The 18,641-nt window shown below is 28.4% G+C and overlaps 1 protein-coding gene across 1 annotated transcript; it reads right to left on the bottom strand.

Moving 5' to 3' along the window:
* Window positions 1–3,353: 3,353 nt before the first annotated feature.
* On the bottom strand, window positions 3,354–4,103 carry LOC119666994. The gene has a single exon (XM_038076271.1). It carries the CDS (start codon window positions 4,101–4,103, stop codon window positions 3,354–3,356), a length of 750 nt encoding a protein of 249 aa, XP_037932199.1.
* Between the last annotated feature and the right edge of the window lie 14,538 nt (window positions 4,104–18,641).

The raw sequence follows: 18,641 nt of genomic DNA on the forward strand, positions 1-18,641 counted from the left end.
GCCCTGAAATTATTTGCGAAATCTGACAGACTTACCAACACCGCGTTATCAAATCTCAGAATGGTTACAGACTCCTCGGGAAGGTACGGAAATCTGAGGTCAATTATTGCTTAGTCTGAAGAAGTGATAAACAATAATCTTTTTTGAAGACACTTCGCGGTTAATAGAGAGTAAAAGTGCTCAAGTGCAGTGACTCAACTAGCCTCAACATAATATTTGTAGTTAATTTAAAGTTCTAAATTAATACATATGATCATGGCACCTTTTACCAAGCTACCAAGCATACTCTTTTTTTCATACTATAATTTAAATATACTTTATATATATACTCTCTTAAATTTCAAGTTAAAATACAACTTTTTTAACAAAAAACCTGAAGTAAACAAAAGTGCTGGGATTATATTTACAATTGTATAGTAGTACCAAAAGTTCTTTTAAACTTTTTCCAAAAATAAAATAATTTAATTCAATGAAAAAACAAACTTTTTTAAACTAAAACAAGCGAAAAATCGTGCAGATGCGATGTTGAACATTTATTTACTTAAGGCGATTTAAGTAAAATTAAAAAAGTCATATTTTACATACTTAATGAAAAACAAAATTCAGTAGTTAAATCCAATTAATTGATAAATTCAATATATTCCGGAAAATTTTTATTCTAATATAAAAATATATACCATGTGAAAAATATTTTATAAATACCTAACTAAAACTAATTTTTATTGCAGTAAGGAAATTTTATAAAATTACTGTGCTTGATATTGCTGGTGGCCATTTACATTTTTTTCCTTGGTTATTGTCAGTACATAGACTTAAGTTATTATTGGTAATTACTGTGAGTGCTTGCAGTAAGACTCTCAGACATTTCCTTCTCTTTTAATAAAATGCAGTTGTGTTTGTTAAGGACTTATTACTAAAATCGATAATATTGACAAGCTGTCCTTTCTTATTGTTAACGGAATGTATTGCCAATAATTAGTATTGTTTTTATAGTTTAAGTATTTTACAATATGGTATTTAATAAAATATTAATAATAATAATGTTTAAAATAGTGCAGTATATTTATATTTAATTAATATGAAAATATTTAAAGCTAATTTTCTGTTGCATATTTTATGGGGCTTTATAATTATGTTGATAAGTCAAAGGACATGTAACATTTCTAAACTCTTTTACACATAAACAATAAATTCATGTCATAATATATTACTTCGAAAATATTTGTAAAAAATGTAGAAGTAATAAACTTTTCTAAAGTTGAAATACAATTTATAGTACATTTTAATGTAATTTAAATATGTTTAAATGTTCCTACTGTGTTCTTTGTGGGAAAATTTATTGATGAACCAATAAAAAAAAAATTAATTGCTTTAAAAAAGTATTAATTTAATAATTAATTAATTTTTATTTCCTCTGACAGGTAAATAGAAAAGCGAGTAACCAAAAGAAAAATTTTAAATTCGAAAATTTAATTATTTAAAATTTAAAAATCATTTGCGACCTCTATTGATATGCAATTGAATTTAGTAAATTATTTAAATTAATTTTCAGGTACACTATATAGAAGTTTCGGATATTATCATCATCAGTCTATATATATTTTTTGTACTAGAGTTTAACACCCAAAATTCATGTAATTTTACTCAATTTAGAGTTTTATAAATTTTTGATGTTTATTCACCATTTTTAAAAATTTATTTCCCATTGTATGCTATAATTTTCCTAAGATCGGAGCAGAGTATTTCGCGGGAAGCACGAATTTTCTGGAAATAAGTATTCATGAGCTAAAGTTTGCTATTATTAGATCAAAAAGGGTTTGTGTGAGGAGACAGAATGTCAGAACCACTTATTAAGATGAGAACTTCTATTTCTGTTTGTCGTTAGGAAATTCTCACTGAGACATTATTATTTTTTTAGTATTATAAGAGCTAGCTGGTTTTGTTATTTTTTTTAATAAGCTCAATTGGAGCGGTACGCATTAGAGACCATTCATCTGGTTTGATGAATGGTCTCTAAAATATTGTATTTTTAAAATTATAGTAATGGTTCTTGTACATGGCAAGGAACATTAAATAATTTCTGCTATCTGGCGTACTTTTTGGTTTAAAAAAATGTATAGACACAATGATATTGTTAATATTTGTAATAAATTTCTATTTATACTCTAATATACGTAGAAAATTATGCAAATATAAGAAAAAAAGTATTTTTATATGCATATAAAAACAAATTATTTATATAAATTAATTAGCAATGGATTTAATAGCTTTAATATATCAATGAATATCAAAAATTAATTAGATTCAAAATAAAATCGCTTTTCTCTACAATAACGGTTATTACATATGTTTGGTTTGAATATGTAATCGTTTCGTTTAATTGTACTAGTGTCCTTCTAAATTTTTGCTTAACTGAAAGGATTAAGGCACATTATGAACATATTATCATAAATGCATATTTCATAATTTCTAAATGGAAGCCTAATTTAATGAAAAGCAATACAGTTGGTATAATTACCAACTGAGCCAAATAATTATGTGGAAGATAAATAGTTTTTGCTTTAATCAAAACCAAAATCGATTATTATTATTACCTACTAATTACGCCAATATGAGGATATTAGTTAGATTTTATGAATAGCAGCAACCAATTAATTAAATAGAATGAATTATTCTTTAGAATTATTACATCTGCTTAATGTGTTTAAAATATATATTCCATTCAATTTATTTATTTTTAATTATTAAGATCCAAATAGTCATTTAATATATATGTATACACGGGTAATTTTATTTGAAAGGTTTTTTGAATTTAAAATTTAATTTAATTATTTTAAATTTAACCGACCCGTTGGCAAAGAAGAAAAGTGACCACTCAGAAGAAAAGCGACCTCCGGTCACTCACTATTAAATAATTCAATTACTGTTAAATGATGTAAGTTATGATCAGTTTACAAGAAATAATAAAAATATATATATATGTTTATTTTATTTTTTATTTTTTTTATTTTCTTTTATTTAATTTCCACTCATTGTAGAACCGAACTCTTATAAATTTACTACAATTGCAAATAAATTAATCATTTACATTAAGTATTCTTTCCAAAAAGAACAATCTTTCGTATAAGAACAAATTCTCATTCTCATCAGTCCTTTGACATTTTGTTCATCTAGCATCTTTGTAATTGGGTCAAGCATCTAATGTCATCCAATGTAACCACCTTTGTTCAGGTTTAAGTCCAAGCACAAATATTATTGCTGTGTGAAGCTTTCAATGGAACGTTCAAGGTAGGCACCTCTGATAAGGTTTTAGTCCAAAATCAAATATTTTTGATGTATCAAGCTTTCTATTTTTACAGATCTGTCGATACGATTTCTTTAAAATTTTCAAAAATTATTTCTTCTCCGTTATCAACTTTATAACGTTTTGCTGGTCTTTCCATATCATCCAATTCGGTAAATGCAGGAAAATCTTGTGGGCAGAATAGTCCAGCAATAGCTTCTGGAATGTTAGTAATATTTTGCGATAGATATGTTGGTGTTCTTTGTAAATAGTTTCTCCATTTTTGATATGATTGTGATGCAGGTGAAGCTTCAATTAATGACGGCATGGCATAACCTATTTCACGCTTATTAAATATCGGTGAAGAAGTTTTAGGCATCATAAAGTCCGCATGTGTCACCATGTACATTTCCATTTCTAAATCATTGAATGGCTCACAATTTGGTAGATGCCTCAAGCTGCTATCAGTATTATTTGTATCCGAAAAATAACCAAATGATTTATCTAAATCCAATACACGAACATCAACAAAATCATCGCATGCAGACAATTTTGGACTTTCCACTTTTGGTTCTTCATTGAAATTAATCCCTTTAGGTTTAAGACTTGGTGAAATATTTAATTTTGATCCATTAGAGCGACTGGAAGAAATGCTTTTTCTGCTAGGAGATGTATAATTGGAAAATACACCACTGGAACCAGAACTTATGCGGCTAGCTAAACTGCGTCTTGATGCAGTACGTTCGGGAGTTTTAACGTAAATGCCTTCATCCAAGGAAATGTTTACTTTTTCCAAAGCAGAACTTGAACAGCAACCCATTTTGTTACGATTTTATTAAGATTTTTATTGAAATTTAAAATTATGTTTAACTATTATATTCAAACTACACGTAGTTGTCTGTGATACGTTTCAATTGATAATGTAGAAATATTGTCCTCACAAAAGTATTTATACTCAAACCCTCATGGGCAACAAATAGCTGTCCTTAAGTTAGTTCGCCGAATTCGCTGCCAGAATGTCAACTACCTGCCCATACATAGGCGTTATTAAATAAGTGCAGGTCAAAATGCAAATCGTTTGAGTATTTCCATAAAATTCCAAAAGTAATCCGCGATTTTACCAAGAAATATACATTTTATTGCTGCAGAACGCAAAAAGGATCTTTTTGAGCCCAAATGTGTATGCGGATTAAGCTACAATACGTTTCTGCTTATCAAAGGACACGCTGAGTTATTGTTTTAACCTTGCCAAGCATTTGCTTATAGTAATTAAAATTTTGTGTACCATAGCTATTTGCGACAAATGTTATTGTGAGTGCTGTGGACTGTATAGATACAACAAATTTTATTATCCGCCATAGATACAATTTTGGTCACTCATTTCCTATTTCATCATAATAAAGTAATATACATAAATTATGTTGATCATTATTTTCTTGTTAATTTGTTTTTAAGTGTAAATTTTTATTCATAGCGCATCATAGATAGTTTTAGTAGAAATTCTGGAATGCCTGTCAGTTTATGTGATTATAAATACTAATCAAATAATCGTTTTTGATTTTTAAAGCCATTAAAAATTACTAATTAGATGGTATAGCATTTTAATAGTTTCAAAAAGAAAATATATTTTTTAGGTGATTACAATGATTAATGATTTTAATTATTTAAATACAATTGTCTTATTGTATATATGTATTATATTACACACATATAATAAATAATTTGAATAAGATATAATAAATCGTATAATGTATATTTATAATTGTATATTTGAATAATTATAATATGTATCTTTAATATAATGCCAGGAGATGTAAATAAATAATTAAAATTGATATTTATACAAAATTTATTTCAAATTTAGGTGTTATGTTATGTTGGATATTTGTTTTAATATATTTATTTTATTTAATTTATATACCATATTAATTAAATCCATTAATAGTTATAAATATTTAAGCAAAATTTTTTTATTATCTATTATGGAATCAAATTATACTCAGTTAATCACTTTGCTTAAATATATGATTATGCATTCCGTAGATATTTCAGAAATTCAATTCGGTTGTTGATTGGTTCCAAATGTCAAATATTTATATCTTTTATTTATTAAAATTAATTTTAAAATTAACTAAGAATAAGGAACTCGACTGCTAGGTCCTCCGCTCTGTGCTTATATTCATGTTAAGAATTATATCTAAATTTTATTTAATATGTCTTTGAGTAGGTGTAGCTTTATTATATTGTAGTCACTATTCTTGGTTGGATTGTTTTAGCAGTTTGTTATCACAAGTTTGTTATCACAGATATCACAGTTGGGATATCTTGGTTGTACATCCCTTTAAAAAGAAATCAAATATATATCTAGATAGGTTAAAGTTATGGGGTTTATGTTATATTTATGATTTAGTAACGAGATATAAGAAGATGGAAGAATAAAAAAATTGAGTTTTATTAAAGTAATTAAGAAACCAAAAATAGATTTATTGAAAGATAAGCACAATTCTATTATATATTGCCGCATTTAAAGGATACTTATGGGTATTAAGTATAAATTTTATCGGAAGTTTAAGTTTTTTAGTTAAATAATATACGATTAAAATTAAATTTTTGTTATTAAACACTTTAATCAAAATATTTTTTGAAATACCTTTTATTGATTTGTTTAAGTTAACATTAATAAAGTAAAGGATAACATGAAAGAAGTGATGAACGTTGGCAAACGATTTTCTTTAATACTATTATTATTAAATAATAGGCTATGAATGCATCCCGACGTAAAAGATCTAATGTGCACCTAAAGGCCCAACTAAAATAATTCTAGAATATTAATAAATCTCATAATTGCTGTGGGCTTAATTTAACCTATTTGATTTGTGACTAAGGTCCCGCTTCCAAGGTAGTCGAGTCTATGTCTTGTCGCCGTTGGGCAGTTGCATAGGATATGTTCTACAGTTTCCTTCTCCTCATGACAGAGTCGACAGGAATCACTTTCTACCGCACCTATAATCTTCATGTGGTAATTAAGACTACAATGTCCTGTAGTTAAGAAGAAATTCCTATTCAATCAAATTTTTGAAATATTTTATAAATTTTTTGGTTACGTTCAATAGCATTGATTAAGGGTTAACCACATCTTATTTAAGACAAAAAAACGATGTAAACTAATGTAAATAAAGGTTATTTGAAAGTGAATAGAACTTTTAAAAACTAAGTATTTGAGGTGAGTCTAATGATAATTACATGCATTATTAATTATCCCTATATGACACCGTTTTATCTTCTAAAATATCAAACCATTCAATAGCATAAATTTCAAAATTTTTGCACATATTCACGTATTTCATATCGCAGGTATTTAAATTTTCACTAATCGAAGGCCACTCCCTCTACAAACCCCAGGAAGTTTTAGAAAGCAAATGAATCTGCATATAATTTTTACTAATGAACCAAGAAACCAAAAATAAAAAGTTAATTAATGTTGAGCATAATAGTTTCCATGGAAACATCAACGCATTAAAATCTAACTAAAAAAATTTAAAAATTTTAGGTAACTAGTTTTCGTTGTGAAATTTTCCAAAGTTTGGACTTCATTTGTATCTCAAACTCTTTCCCGAAGTTATTTATGCATTTCCGCATATAAATTCTTCTGCATGTGTGAGTATGAATGTTGAACAGTTCAGTCCATTGTAAAATTTCCAAGGCCACACAGATGAAATCGAAATTGCATAGTCAAACAATCCATGATTTTGTTGGAATTTGCTGAGTACGACCAATATCTAAAATTCTTATAGTTTTGCTTTTGGTAGAAATGAAATTTCTCCCTACAGTAGAAAAACGGAATAGAAATTTTAGCCAATGCTGAAATAAAGTTTTTATGACTAAAATAATCGTGTCAGTCATTTTTGTCTTATTTAAAAATTATTTTCAAAAAATTGCACTAAAAATCGTAAATTGAAAAATATTTAATTTTGAATTTAAAACTAATTTCTAACTGAAAATGTTTAGTTATTGTTTTAGCATATCCGCAATCTGCAGCAGGCTTATAGGCACGATTTTCGCATTGTTTAAGTTGTTAGGCAGAAATTTGGGACCGTCAGCCGGTGATGCGTTAAAATCTGCATAAGCAAAAATGGCAAAAATGGCAGATATGGAATAGTTGAGTTCAAGCGAATTTGTTTTTTTGAAAATAAATTTTATTTGCACAATAAAATATTAAATTAAATTGATTTTTTAAAATTCTATGCTAATTGAAATTTAATTTCGAATAATTTTTAAAACAAATTTTAAAATCTTTTTTTCCATCCGTATATGTAAGGCACTTTTAATAAAAAACAGGTAAAAGAAATGATTACAGAAACGTGCTGGTACTTAGCAGAATACACCTTTGATATATTGCTGGTTATTTGATGGCCAATTTAAGAATCTCAATAAAACCTATATATACATTTGGCTGAAGAGACAGAATGTCGGGTCTACTTGAAAGCAGTGAAACTATTTGTAACTATTGGATTTTGATTTCTCCTTTATTTGAAGATCTTATGAATTACCTGACATAAGGTACTTCTTAACAGATAATATTTTGGTCAACATTTGCAGAATTGAGTGGCGTCTGTTTAAACGAGTTGTAACACAAAAGATTCACCAGTGACGCATTAATCCACGACATTGGAAACCTGCTAGCTTTAGTTCTGTTATATTCTACATTTTTTTCCTTTAGATGATACTATCACTTAAAGCTTTTGCAGAAGTATTGATACTACATATTACTATGCAAGAAATATAAATTATTTTTATAGTTTAACAAAACTGTAATCCATAAAACACAGGAAGAAATAGTCTTAATGTCTAAATACTAAATTTAGTTAAACTGGAACGGAAAGTTAGTTAAGGGTCCGGACTACACATTCTCCGAGGTCCTGAAAGCCATTGTTGTAGAGGGGAAACAACAATGCAGATGATTATGCCTTTATAAGATAACATGAAGCATATTATAAAATACATATATTGTTTGAGTTTGGATAATGAGGGACATGTTGTACGAAAAAAATACTAGTTGGTGGAGAGTTAAATTACGATTATCTGTCTCTGTCAAATTTTTTTAACATGATAAAAACTATATAATATATAACTTCAGATTGTTCATTGCTATGCTGTCGGTACTAACAGTTTGGCTGTATATACTAGAGTTGGCATTTTTACCATTAAGTCATAGAGTTTCCAACTTAATTATATTTGACCTAAATATGAAATCGAAGTTTCTATTATCTTGAATAAATTTAATATATCTTAAATTATAATTCTTGTACATAACTATATGTAAATAAGTAATATTTAAATGTCTCGTAGGATCAACTGAGTTGATTAGTCTATTATTGACTAATATAGTTATTAATTAAAATGCCATAACAATGTTCCACAAATATGTCTCTCCGTACAACCAGTTAAAAATTTCATAATTGATCTCATGTTGCTTTTGTGTTCATATTATCATTATAATATAACTTACAACTGACGCCATAAGGATCTAGTTAAAAGGAAAATTTGTCTCCTAACGAAATAAAATATATGCTTGAGGATAAGGTATAATTTACTGTCTCTAATTTGAGTTCGTTTTTTTTTTGGTCAGTATGGAGTCATAGGGATTACTTTCATTCATAATATATTTTATGTCCATTATACTAAGTGAATGTATGTGGTATATTAAACATTCATCAATTGTCTGGACTAAAACTATAAAGTTGTAAAATTTGTGGTCTTGTTAAATGAGTATAAGGCTTTAATTTTGAGACTATATTTATTTTGTTTTGTTAAATGATGTAAAAGAATTTGTAGACTATCTATTTAAATTGAGTAGATAATTTTACTAAAACGCACTATTCGTTACCTAAATCTAGATTATATGTATAATTACTTAATATGTCACGAAAAAGTATTATATTACTTTTAACAAAAATTTTACTTTATTTTGTGATAAATAGATCTATAGATCTATTAAATGATGAAAATGGTTGTAAATGAAATTTAAAATTAGACTTTTTATTTTTAAGATGATTAATTATTACTTTATTTGTGTACTTTCAGTAGCATAATTTATAGTTTTTTTCTATAGACAATACAATATTATATAGCAAGGACATTTATTATTTTATTTGAAGGTTAAAATTGTTGAAGGATCTGCATTGACTTAAACACTTGTGCAAAGCAAAAGGATCAGTTTCAGTTCTTATTTTTATGATTCATAATTTTATTTCACTACATACCAATGAATATTATCTTTCTGAAACCAAAATAAAGAAAAGGTCAACGTTTTTGTGAAATCTCAAGTACTATTTAATGAACCTGTACTTGCATAAGGGGTTTTTTGTTGTTTAATTCTGACAAGTGCATTTCGCAAAAAAATATACAAACGAAAAATTATTAAATATATTATTATTGGTGTTGTATATACATTTTTACACTGAGAAGGCCGCGAAATTTTGAATGCATTAACAATACTACCAACGACTCAGGGTACATCTGTTGATGATGGTTTTTTAGTGATTTCTGCTAACAAAATTCAACAACAAAAACGAGAAGAATTTTGTGATAATTTTTAAAAAGATAACAAAACAAAGTAATATGAATACAAAAATAAAATAATCTTTTTAAATATTTTTTTTTGTAAACATGTTTTTATACAAATAGAGGTCAGGCGTGAGAGGTCACTCGTCACGGTGTGCTTGTAAAATTTGTGGGTATAGTGATATAAGAATTTAATTAAAAATCACACTTATATATAACATTGTATAGCAATTTAACAATTAAATAAGAAAATAGGCGTAATTACTCATTTAAATATTCGCACACAATGACTGCCTTCTATTTCAAATATTTGCATAGTGAGTGTAAATGAAATGTTTACAGCGTCTGGTCACCCTAAACCTTGTTTTAACACCACTTATTTTAGCCACTTTTGATTTTTCGCACTTGTTCAATTGACTGAGAATTTTTTGTTTATCCTGCATTGCCACACATGTTAATTTGTTAGTAAACGGGAAAAGCCCGCAGGAATTTCCGGTACTTGGATGTTAATACTGACAATAGTCGTTTTGTTGCAGTGGGAAATGCCATTGGAAATTCGTTCCATATGTTGTCAAAATAATGAAAAGCATTCCAAAAGAAATTTAACATCATAATAAGTGCACAATAACACTAACATATTATAAGGAAAACATCACTTACACCTAATGTAATGCTTATACATCCATTGGAATTAGTCATTGTTTATACCAAAGTAGGATCAAATGGCACAACTCTATAATTTGGCAAAAGATATGCATATACTAATGGAATTGTAATTGTTTCTGTTCAACTGTGTGACTTATTTGTTACTTGATTAAGGGCATAAAAACAAGTGCTCCATTGTTAGTTCGTTAGAGTACATTTAAGAACCTGTTAAGTTGACATCTGGGAATAAGCAATTTGCTTCCTGCTGGGCACACTTGTTGTACGCAAATTGTGAATTTGATATAAGTTCACTGGGCTGCTATACTGAAGACCAAATTAGCAATAAATTTACCCAAATTGTTGTATTAATTTATTTCTATATTTACCTATTTAATTATAATTGTCAAGAGGTCAAGAGTTGAAAATGAAACTATTAAATTGTTAGCCACTTAAGGCCTTGAAAATTTGATATTTGGGCATTGAAGTTTGTATTAACACCTTTTTAGTGAAACCACCATTTTTAGTTTACTAATGTCCTTGCTGTTTTATATTAATTGGTAATACTATATATCCTGCATATTCAGCAGAATATATTGTTGGTATTGCTTCTGCACATCTGGTACATTATTCGTTTTTGTTAAATTTATGAGATTTATATACAAAAATGAACTCATTTCATTATGAAAATAAGAATAATAAAATTAATTTTCATTTTTGTAAAAGAAAATCTAATATGGTGTTTTTAATTTTTATGACAAAATTGAATTAAGTTTCATTATTATTTTCATATTCCTTTTTTTATTTCATAATTACTTTATTTTGTGTTTGCTATTCATTTCAGATATTTTTGTTTTGTTTTTGTTGAGCTTTAATTAGTACAGAACCATACACATTGTGTTATAAGAATTCTATTTATTATTATATTTCTCTTTCATATAAATTATTTTGTATGTTGGTTTCCTTAATATTCTTCTAAGTGCTTTCACATTTATCAACTTCTAATTTCGATTTTTCTTTTCTGTGGCAAGATTTATTGACCTCTACACTTGTTACTTGTCAAGGCGTAAAGCCTAAGTGAGTTGATTAATAAATCGCTGCATTAAGTGTACTCTGACATAGACTACCAGAGTAGATAGTTTCATCAAAGTCCAAGTTTTTACATTGGCTACATGTGTGTACATTCAAAAAGAAATTGTGCTACAAACTGTTGTTGCTTAGATAAACGGGAATGTGAATACCGATTACTTAGTCAATAAAATTATATATAAATTATTTTAACTTTACTTTACTATAAAAGAAAGAATAATATATATGTACATGATTAAAGATATTTATTAAAAACATTTACAACAATTAATACACAATTTTGGCAGCATGATTAGGTATATAGTTTTTACTGTTACAACTTCGATTCGTTATGACCATATGTTCTCCTGGGAACGCAATGGAATGAAGTTTTGGATTCGTTATAAATAACTGTTTAACATAATACAGCGATATACTTAAGGCACTACAAAAAATATCAGACTTTGAAAGTATATATATTACAAATAGAAATGATAGGCAGTAAGGTAAAAGTAATTACACATATTAGAAAGTGATATAAAATTCTTATTCTATAGTCTGCAGTAAAAGGAACTCTCATTCTCATCAGCAGTGTCTTTGGCATAACAAGGACCAAAAATTTTGGTGAACAATTCCATACTTATCGATGTTTTACTTCACTTATATTCTCTATTCTTCAAAGTTGTACAGTCGCGATACTAGGACACTGTCATTGCTAAGCATACAAACTGGCATGTAATGGCTTGGTCATATATCGTACTAGTTGTTCTCTAGGTATGTATGTGTTAATCAACCATATGCAAAATTACAAATTAAGTAACAAAATCGATATTGACCGATCGAGCTAAGATTAAATATATCTAGCTATCTTGTTTGTATTTAAACCCTTAATTTCCTATAGGACACGCATGGAAGTAATTAATAATTGTCAACTCTGTCAGATGACAATCTCTTAGCTTTATTCCAACTGTTTTCACAATCATATTTCGATTTGTCTCTTTCTCTCTGGATCTCTTGATGCCTTGAGTGTTATAAATAAATATTTTTTTATTGATGTCTCTGACAGGTCTATGTAGAATGTGACTATACTTATATCACTTATATCTTTGGGTTATCACTTTTGGTCATTTATTTTTTTGCGTCTTTAATAGTTTGGTTATTAAATACTAATATCGGTAACCACATAAAATTCTAGAACAAAAGAAATCCTTCAAGTGATGCGAAAATTAATTTAATCAGAAATATACATCTCATAAATGCCCTTACAATACAAACCCATACTATATATACTCTTATAGTACAAAATCATTAGAAGAGGAAACCCAATCACTGTCGTATTCAAATGGGGTTTTGCGAACATTTCACACTATATAAAATGGATTTTATACCCTCTTAAATGAATCTTTGCCATTGAACACAATTACCCATATATATCTTGATGGTGTACGAGGAATCTTTGACCTTTATTTCTAAGCTAACCTATGATATACCACTGCGTGATAAATCAACAACTAATTTCAAATCAATATAACTACCGAATATGTATTCTTATATTCAATTCATCACTAATAGCGACTCATATGAGTCTTAAACTTAAATACTTATCATGTTGTCACATCACTGAAAAGCGAATCAAGTCAGAAATGTATCTACTACACTTACTGCCAATCACTGTTGGATGTTAATCACACTCTTTTCAAGTTCTAATTTGAGCATTTTCCAAGCAAATCACAGACAATTTAATAACTACGGAATAGAGTCTGAAGGGATTTGTGCTGATATTGGGTAAAATTAATTGCAATGTCATCGTTATCATTAAATGTTATCGTTGTCGTTGTCGTTATCGTTAACATTGGATGTCCTAATTAGTACTTTCATTCGTAGCATTTCGAACGTCGTAGTTAGCCTTACATTCATAAGTGAATGTGAATGAGTAAAATTCTAGAAATTTCACTAAAACAATTTCACTGTGAAAATTATATATACTTAAAGTATATTCACACTTTAATTCGTACATGTCCCAGTAAAGTTAGTACAAATTAAAGGCAAAGTTCATGAAGTTACAATTTTTGAGCGTTAAAAAGACTGAAATAAATTGCAGTTAACATGAAGTTAACGCCGTTGGCATATCAATAGTTGACATTTAGTTTCCTGTAACTTTGAAAACTTATTACGGATATTTACTATTAAAGTACCTGTAACTTATATCCTTACATTATTCATATAGAAATAGAGTTGTTCAGGAGCTTTAATATAATTTGTAATGAAATTTTTGAACTCTTTGTTTAGTTTGATTATAAAGCTTCTCTTTCTAAATACATAGATGAATAATATTATTTATATCTAGACATAGTTAAAAGAGATGTACGAGTACTACATTTGAGAAATTATATATATATATATATAACATATAAAAAATAAAATATATCTTTATGAAATATACTAGTTTCTATTAAATACAATATCGCCCGTGCGACTCGTAGAGAAACATTAGCATGACTTTCTTAGTATTACGTTTTTAGATTAGGTTCTATACATAAGAAAGAATATATGAATCATGCATTAAATAATGCCTTTCCAAAACGAAATAGTATTGAAATTTAAAAATAAAAATATAATTAATTAATTAATTCAATTATTCTACATCTGGTTTATGATTTCATTCTAATATAAACACAGCAAGCGAATTTTTTAAGCTAAGTAACAAAACTCCAAGAAAATGTGCGAACATAAACGTCAAGTGCGGCTTTGGGTCAATTCGCTAAAGAACACTGGCTCTGAGCTTCAAATTTGTCAGGGCCCGAGTTCGATTACTGATACTTGCAGTCTCAAAAAATTGTTTACGAATAATTAAATACAAGAATTATATCCAAGACCATTGATGATGGGTATTTGGCAATATTCGAAACAGCTTTATGGTCAGCCAAAAATTCAATTAATTAAAATAATATGAAATGAATTTTTGTTGTTATAGTTTACTACTGTTCGAAAAACCTCTTTATAAAAAATAATTATAAATATATTTTTTTCCTGTTTGAAATAAGGACTTGGAAGTAAGTCCTTATAAATAGTTTATAAAAAAATCTAGGGCTTCTGTTATTTTAATTAAGAAAATTTTGTTACTGCATTGCATGAGTCAAAGCTAAACTTTTTCTATTATCGCACCTTGGAATTATAACTTTTGCGACATTATTTGTTGAGAAGAAAAACATTTTTTTAATGCAGTAGTACGAGCTCAAGTTAACAGAAAACGAACCTTTAATGTAAAAAGTTGGCTTGTTTTGCTGGTAAAAACTTTTACTAGCAAAAAAATAGAGAGAAATTTAAAAAAAGGGAAAAATTAAGAAAACACAAAGTGAAAGTAACAAATAGATTGCACCTCAAACTAGCCATTTTGTTTTTGCAGTTTTGTTCTTGACTGAGTTTGAAAGAAAGCGGAAATGTTGTGGCTTCCTTTTGTGTCAGAAATTCAATCAAAGTTGTCGGTATTGCCGCTCATATGTGCATTCGGTGCAATTGCTACGAATTACAATAAGCGACTGTTGACATCTCATATGAGACAAACCACCAAATGCAATATATTTGTAATTACTTTTGGCCTTGTTGCAAACTTGGTTATGGTAAGGCAATCGATATTCTTTATTATTAGGTTATATATATGAAGGAGCTTATATAAATTATCCTGACAGAAACGTTTATGTCTTTGACGCAGTTAAGTGGTCAGACAGAATAAAAATGGATGTGGTTAAGTGCATCAATACACTAATGTAAACATGCGGTTTTATTTGTTTTTTGCTTAAGAGATTACATATACACAAATTGTTTTATTTATTTTGATTTATAACCTTACCTCACGATATTTTGTGTTTCTTGCTGTCTAGCTACCCAGTAGTAAATATACAATGATTTGTATAAAAAATAATATTAAAAAGAGCAGATTTCTAAGTGCGTTCATATAACCGTATATATAAATATATAAAAATATGTATTTGATAAATTTATGTGCTTAGATGAGTACCCTTAGAAATACCAACTCGGTGGACTAACCGTCGGACATCGGGGTGACTTTAGTGGGTTAAAATCTCGCACTGACTGGACTTTCGATGCTTTAACCTCATTTCAATAAAAAAAAATAAAAAAAAAATGAGTAGATGAGTACCCTTAATGTATGTACAGGCACGAGTTCTAAGCCTGGCACTTGCAGTCCAAACAAATTACATACGGACTATAAACTAAATAAGTCATTCGTATATTTCCTAGGACAACTGATAATGAGTACTTGGCTATACTGGAAACAGCGTTGTATGGTCAGCCGCTTTTCAATAAATTAACTAAATTTTTTCTTCATTCTTTCTCTCTTTGCTATTTGATCTTGATCTTGAGTCTTCTTGAGTTAGTACTATTACGCACTTTTACTCTTTAATAGCTGGGGGGCTTATCTCTACCCCACACTAGGTTTTAACTAGGCTAAGAAATCATATAATTTATTTGTCTTTTAATTGCTGACGGACCTTAAATCAGCATATCTTCCTGAGAGTTCAGAAGTGGACTTGAGGATTGTTAGGGCGGGGTTAAATAGCGTATCAACTTTAGTGAATAATTTTAGAGCTCTACCTCTGATATATTTTTTCACTGTGAATAATTTTAGAGCTGTGTCTCTGATATATTTTTTCACTGAGTCAATCCTAAGATCTCTATGTATGTCTGTTGATCTAATATACCATGGAATCTTAAACAGTCTTCTTAAAGCCAGGTTTTGAGCTATCTATAATTGCATTAAGGTAGTATTTGAGGCTTTGTATAAAGTAACTTTCTGCTTTTAAAGTTGAAGTGATAATTATTAAATAGCGGCTTTAACAAATGTAGAGCAGCTATTAGAGCAGCTATTCCGCTTGTATTTCAAATCTTTAAGCAAATTGAACCGTTTGTCAAAAGTGACTCCCAGATATTTTATGCTATCCTCCCACCGTATCTCCGTATCACAAACTCTAACTCTGGGAGGATGCTATTTGAAACCCTCTAAATAATAAAAAATTTAAAAACTATTGAAAACATTAGCATTGCTTTAACTGAAATTAACATTAAAAATAGAATATATTTTTTTTCATTTTTCTCCATAAGAAAAAAACTCAAACTCAATACATACGCTCGGACTTACTACATCTGCATAATTATTATACAATTATCTTCTAAATTCTCCCGGTTCATCTAAGGAAACCGTGAACTCACTTTTTGAAGTAACATGAATAATTTAAATGAATTACCCTTAGAACTACATTTTCTTATATTTGAGAAAATGGAAGTATCGCCTATGTTGCAATTGCGGTGTACATCATCGGTTTTGAAGGACGCAGTAGATGGGTATGTCATGTATAAATATGCTATTATGAAGGAAACCACAGATCAAAAAATTACTTTAGCTGCAGAAGAAACATGGAAGGTTATCGCGTACTTTATTGAAGAGAGTGTATTGACTCCATTTTTGATTAGAGCATTTGGTCGTTTGGAATGTAAGGGTAAAAATTTACAATTTAAAGACTTGTTACGCATTGTGGTTTATATCCACTATTGTTTGAGTCAACGCTTGAACGGTTGCCGTCAGTTTGACGACTCGCGTGATTTGCTATTTATGTGTACAGCTTTTTTGTTCAAAATTATAAAACAGCTTTTTGATCATTGTCCTAAATCAGTTATAAATTATATAGGGGAACATCAATACCACTTTAAAATAAACACATCATTTGGAACAAAAACTGATATCAGATCATATGATAATATTTTGAATGAAAATTTGATGGCAATGTTATTGGCATTTGGCAAAACTGAAACGCATACGGACAGATGGAATGAACTTAACGAAGAAGTGATTGACGTTGTTAAACTCATTGTTTCGGGACAACCTCAAATTTGTAAAATTGTGTTACAAGAAGATGATTACTACGTTTTGTACAGAAAATACAAAGAAATGAGTTCAAGATTTATGGGATTTAAACTGAAGTATGTATTTGAGCATATTGACATTGGATTTCGTTGCTCATTCACAATAGAATAATATTAAATTATTTGTTATGTCTAGTTTATATTCTACTTAATAAAAATTGTTAATAAGTTGCTTAAATTTGATTAAATTTTTTTTTGTCTACATATAATAGACAAAATAATATGTTACAGTAAATTCTGCAAGAAGTTTTAAACGTATGTTATATTTTCATTTATTTGGTCAATTATTGTTTTGATGGATTGGATAGCATGGTAAATCGCAAGATCTGTGTTTAAATGCCACTATGTTCGGTCTAAAAATACGCTTTAATATTTAAAAAAATGCAAGGAATAGTGGTTCATGTTAAATTTTCAATCTGAAAGTGTACATATTACATACTATATAATGCCTACGCTTAGATTTTGCTTCTCCAATGTAGCTAGAAACCTATAGATATATGTGTGGTTTACATTCATCCAAATTAAACTAAACTTACTGATCGCTTTAGTACTTGATATATGTTAGTGCTTGACCGTCTCTGCGAAGTTATACTTTATACTGGTCTCTTTTAAAAAATTTAAAATAAATTTCAATTTTATTAAAACTTTTAAAAAGGTCACTGGGTCGAGAACTACTCTCCCTACCCGCATTAGGAAGTCCTTAATGGCTGACATTCTGGCTTTCATTCGAAAGGCGGAATGTCTTCTGTTCGGTTAGGGTCTGTTGCAGCATAAAAAATCAGCTATGGTCGCAGTGCTCCGCTCCGTTGGGAGCTGGTACTCTATTTCTAAACAGAGTTCTATTATTTTTAATGAAAAATTGTAGTAGTGCAAATTATTATTTTATTTTCTGCTGGGTGTTTGATTCTAAGTCAATATTTTCGTTTGTAACCTTTACATGCTCTGTTATTATAAGTACAAATATTAGTACTGTATAGATATATCAGTTTACATTTGCATATATTGATGTCTGCTATATAATTATATTATTAATTTATTATTATTGATTTGGTTTTATTGTATAAACTGCAAATTATGCGTGTAGAATGTATAAAATTAAATAAAATAAACCGTTTTGGTAAAATTTATGGTTGAAAAGCCATTA

The sequence above is a fragment of the Teleopsis dalmanni genome, chromosome 1 (assembly GCF_002237135.1).
Source record: "Teleopsis dalmanni isolate 2A chromosome 1, ASM223713v2, whole genome shotgun sequence".
Lineage (NCBI taxonomy): Eukaryota > Metazoa > Arthropoda > Insecta > Diptera > Diopsidae > Teleopsis > Teleopsis dalmanni.

Bases quoted from the DNA above. Each gene is read 5' to 3' on its own strand.
- LOC119666994 (XM_038076271.1), bottom strand. From the start codon at position 4,103: ATGGGTTGCTGTTCAAGTTCTGCTTTGGAAAAAGTAAACATTTCCTTG.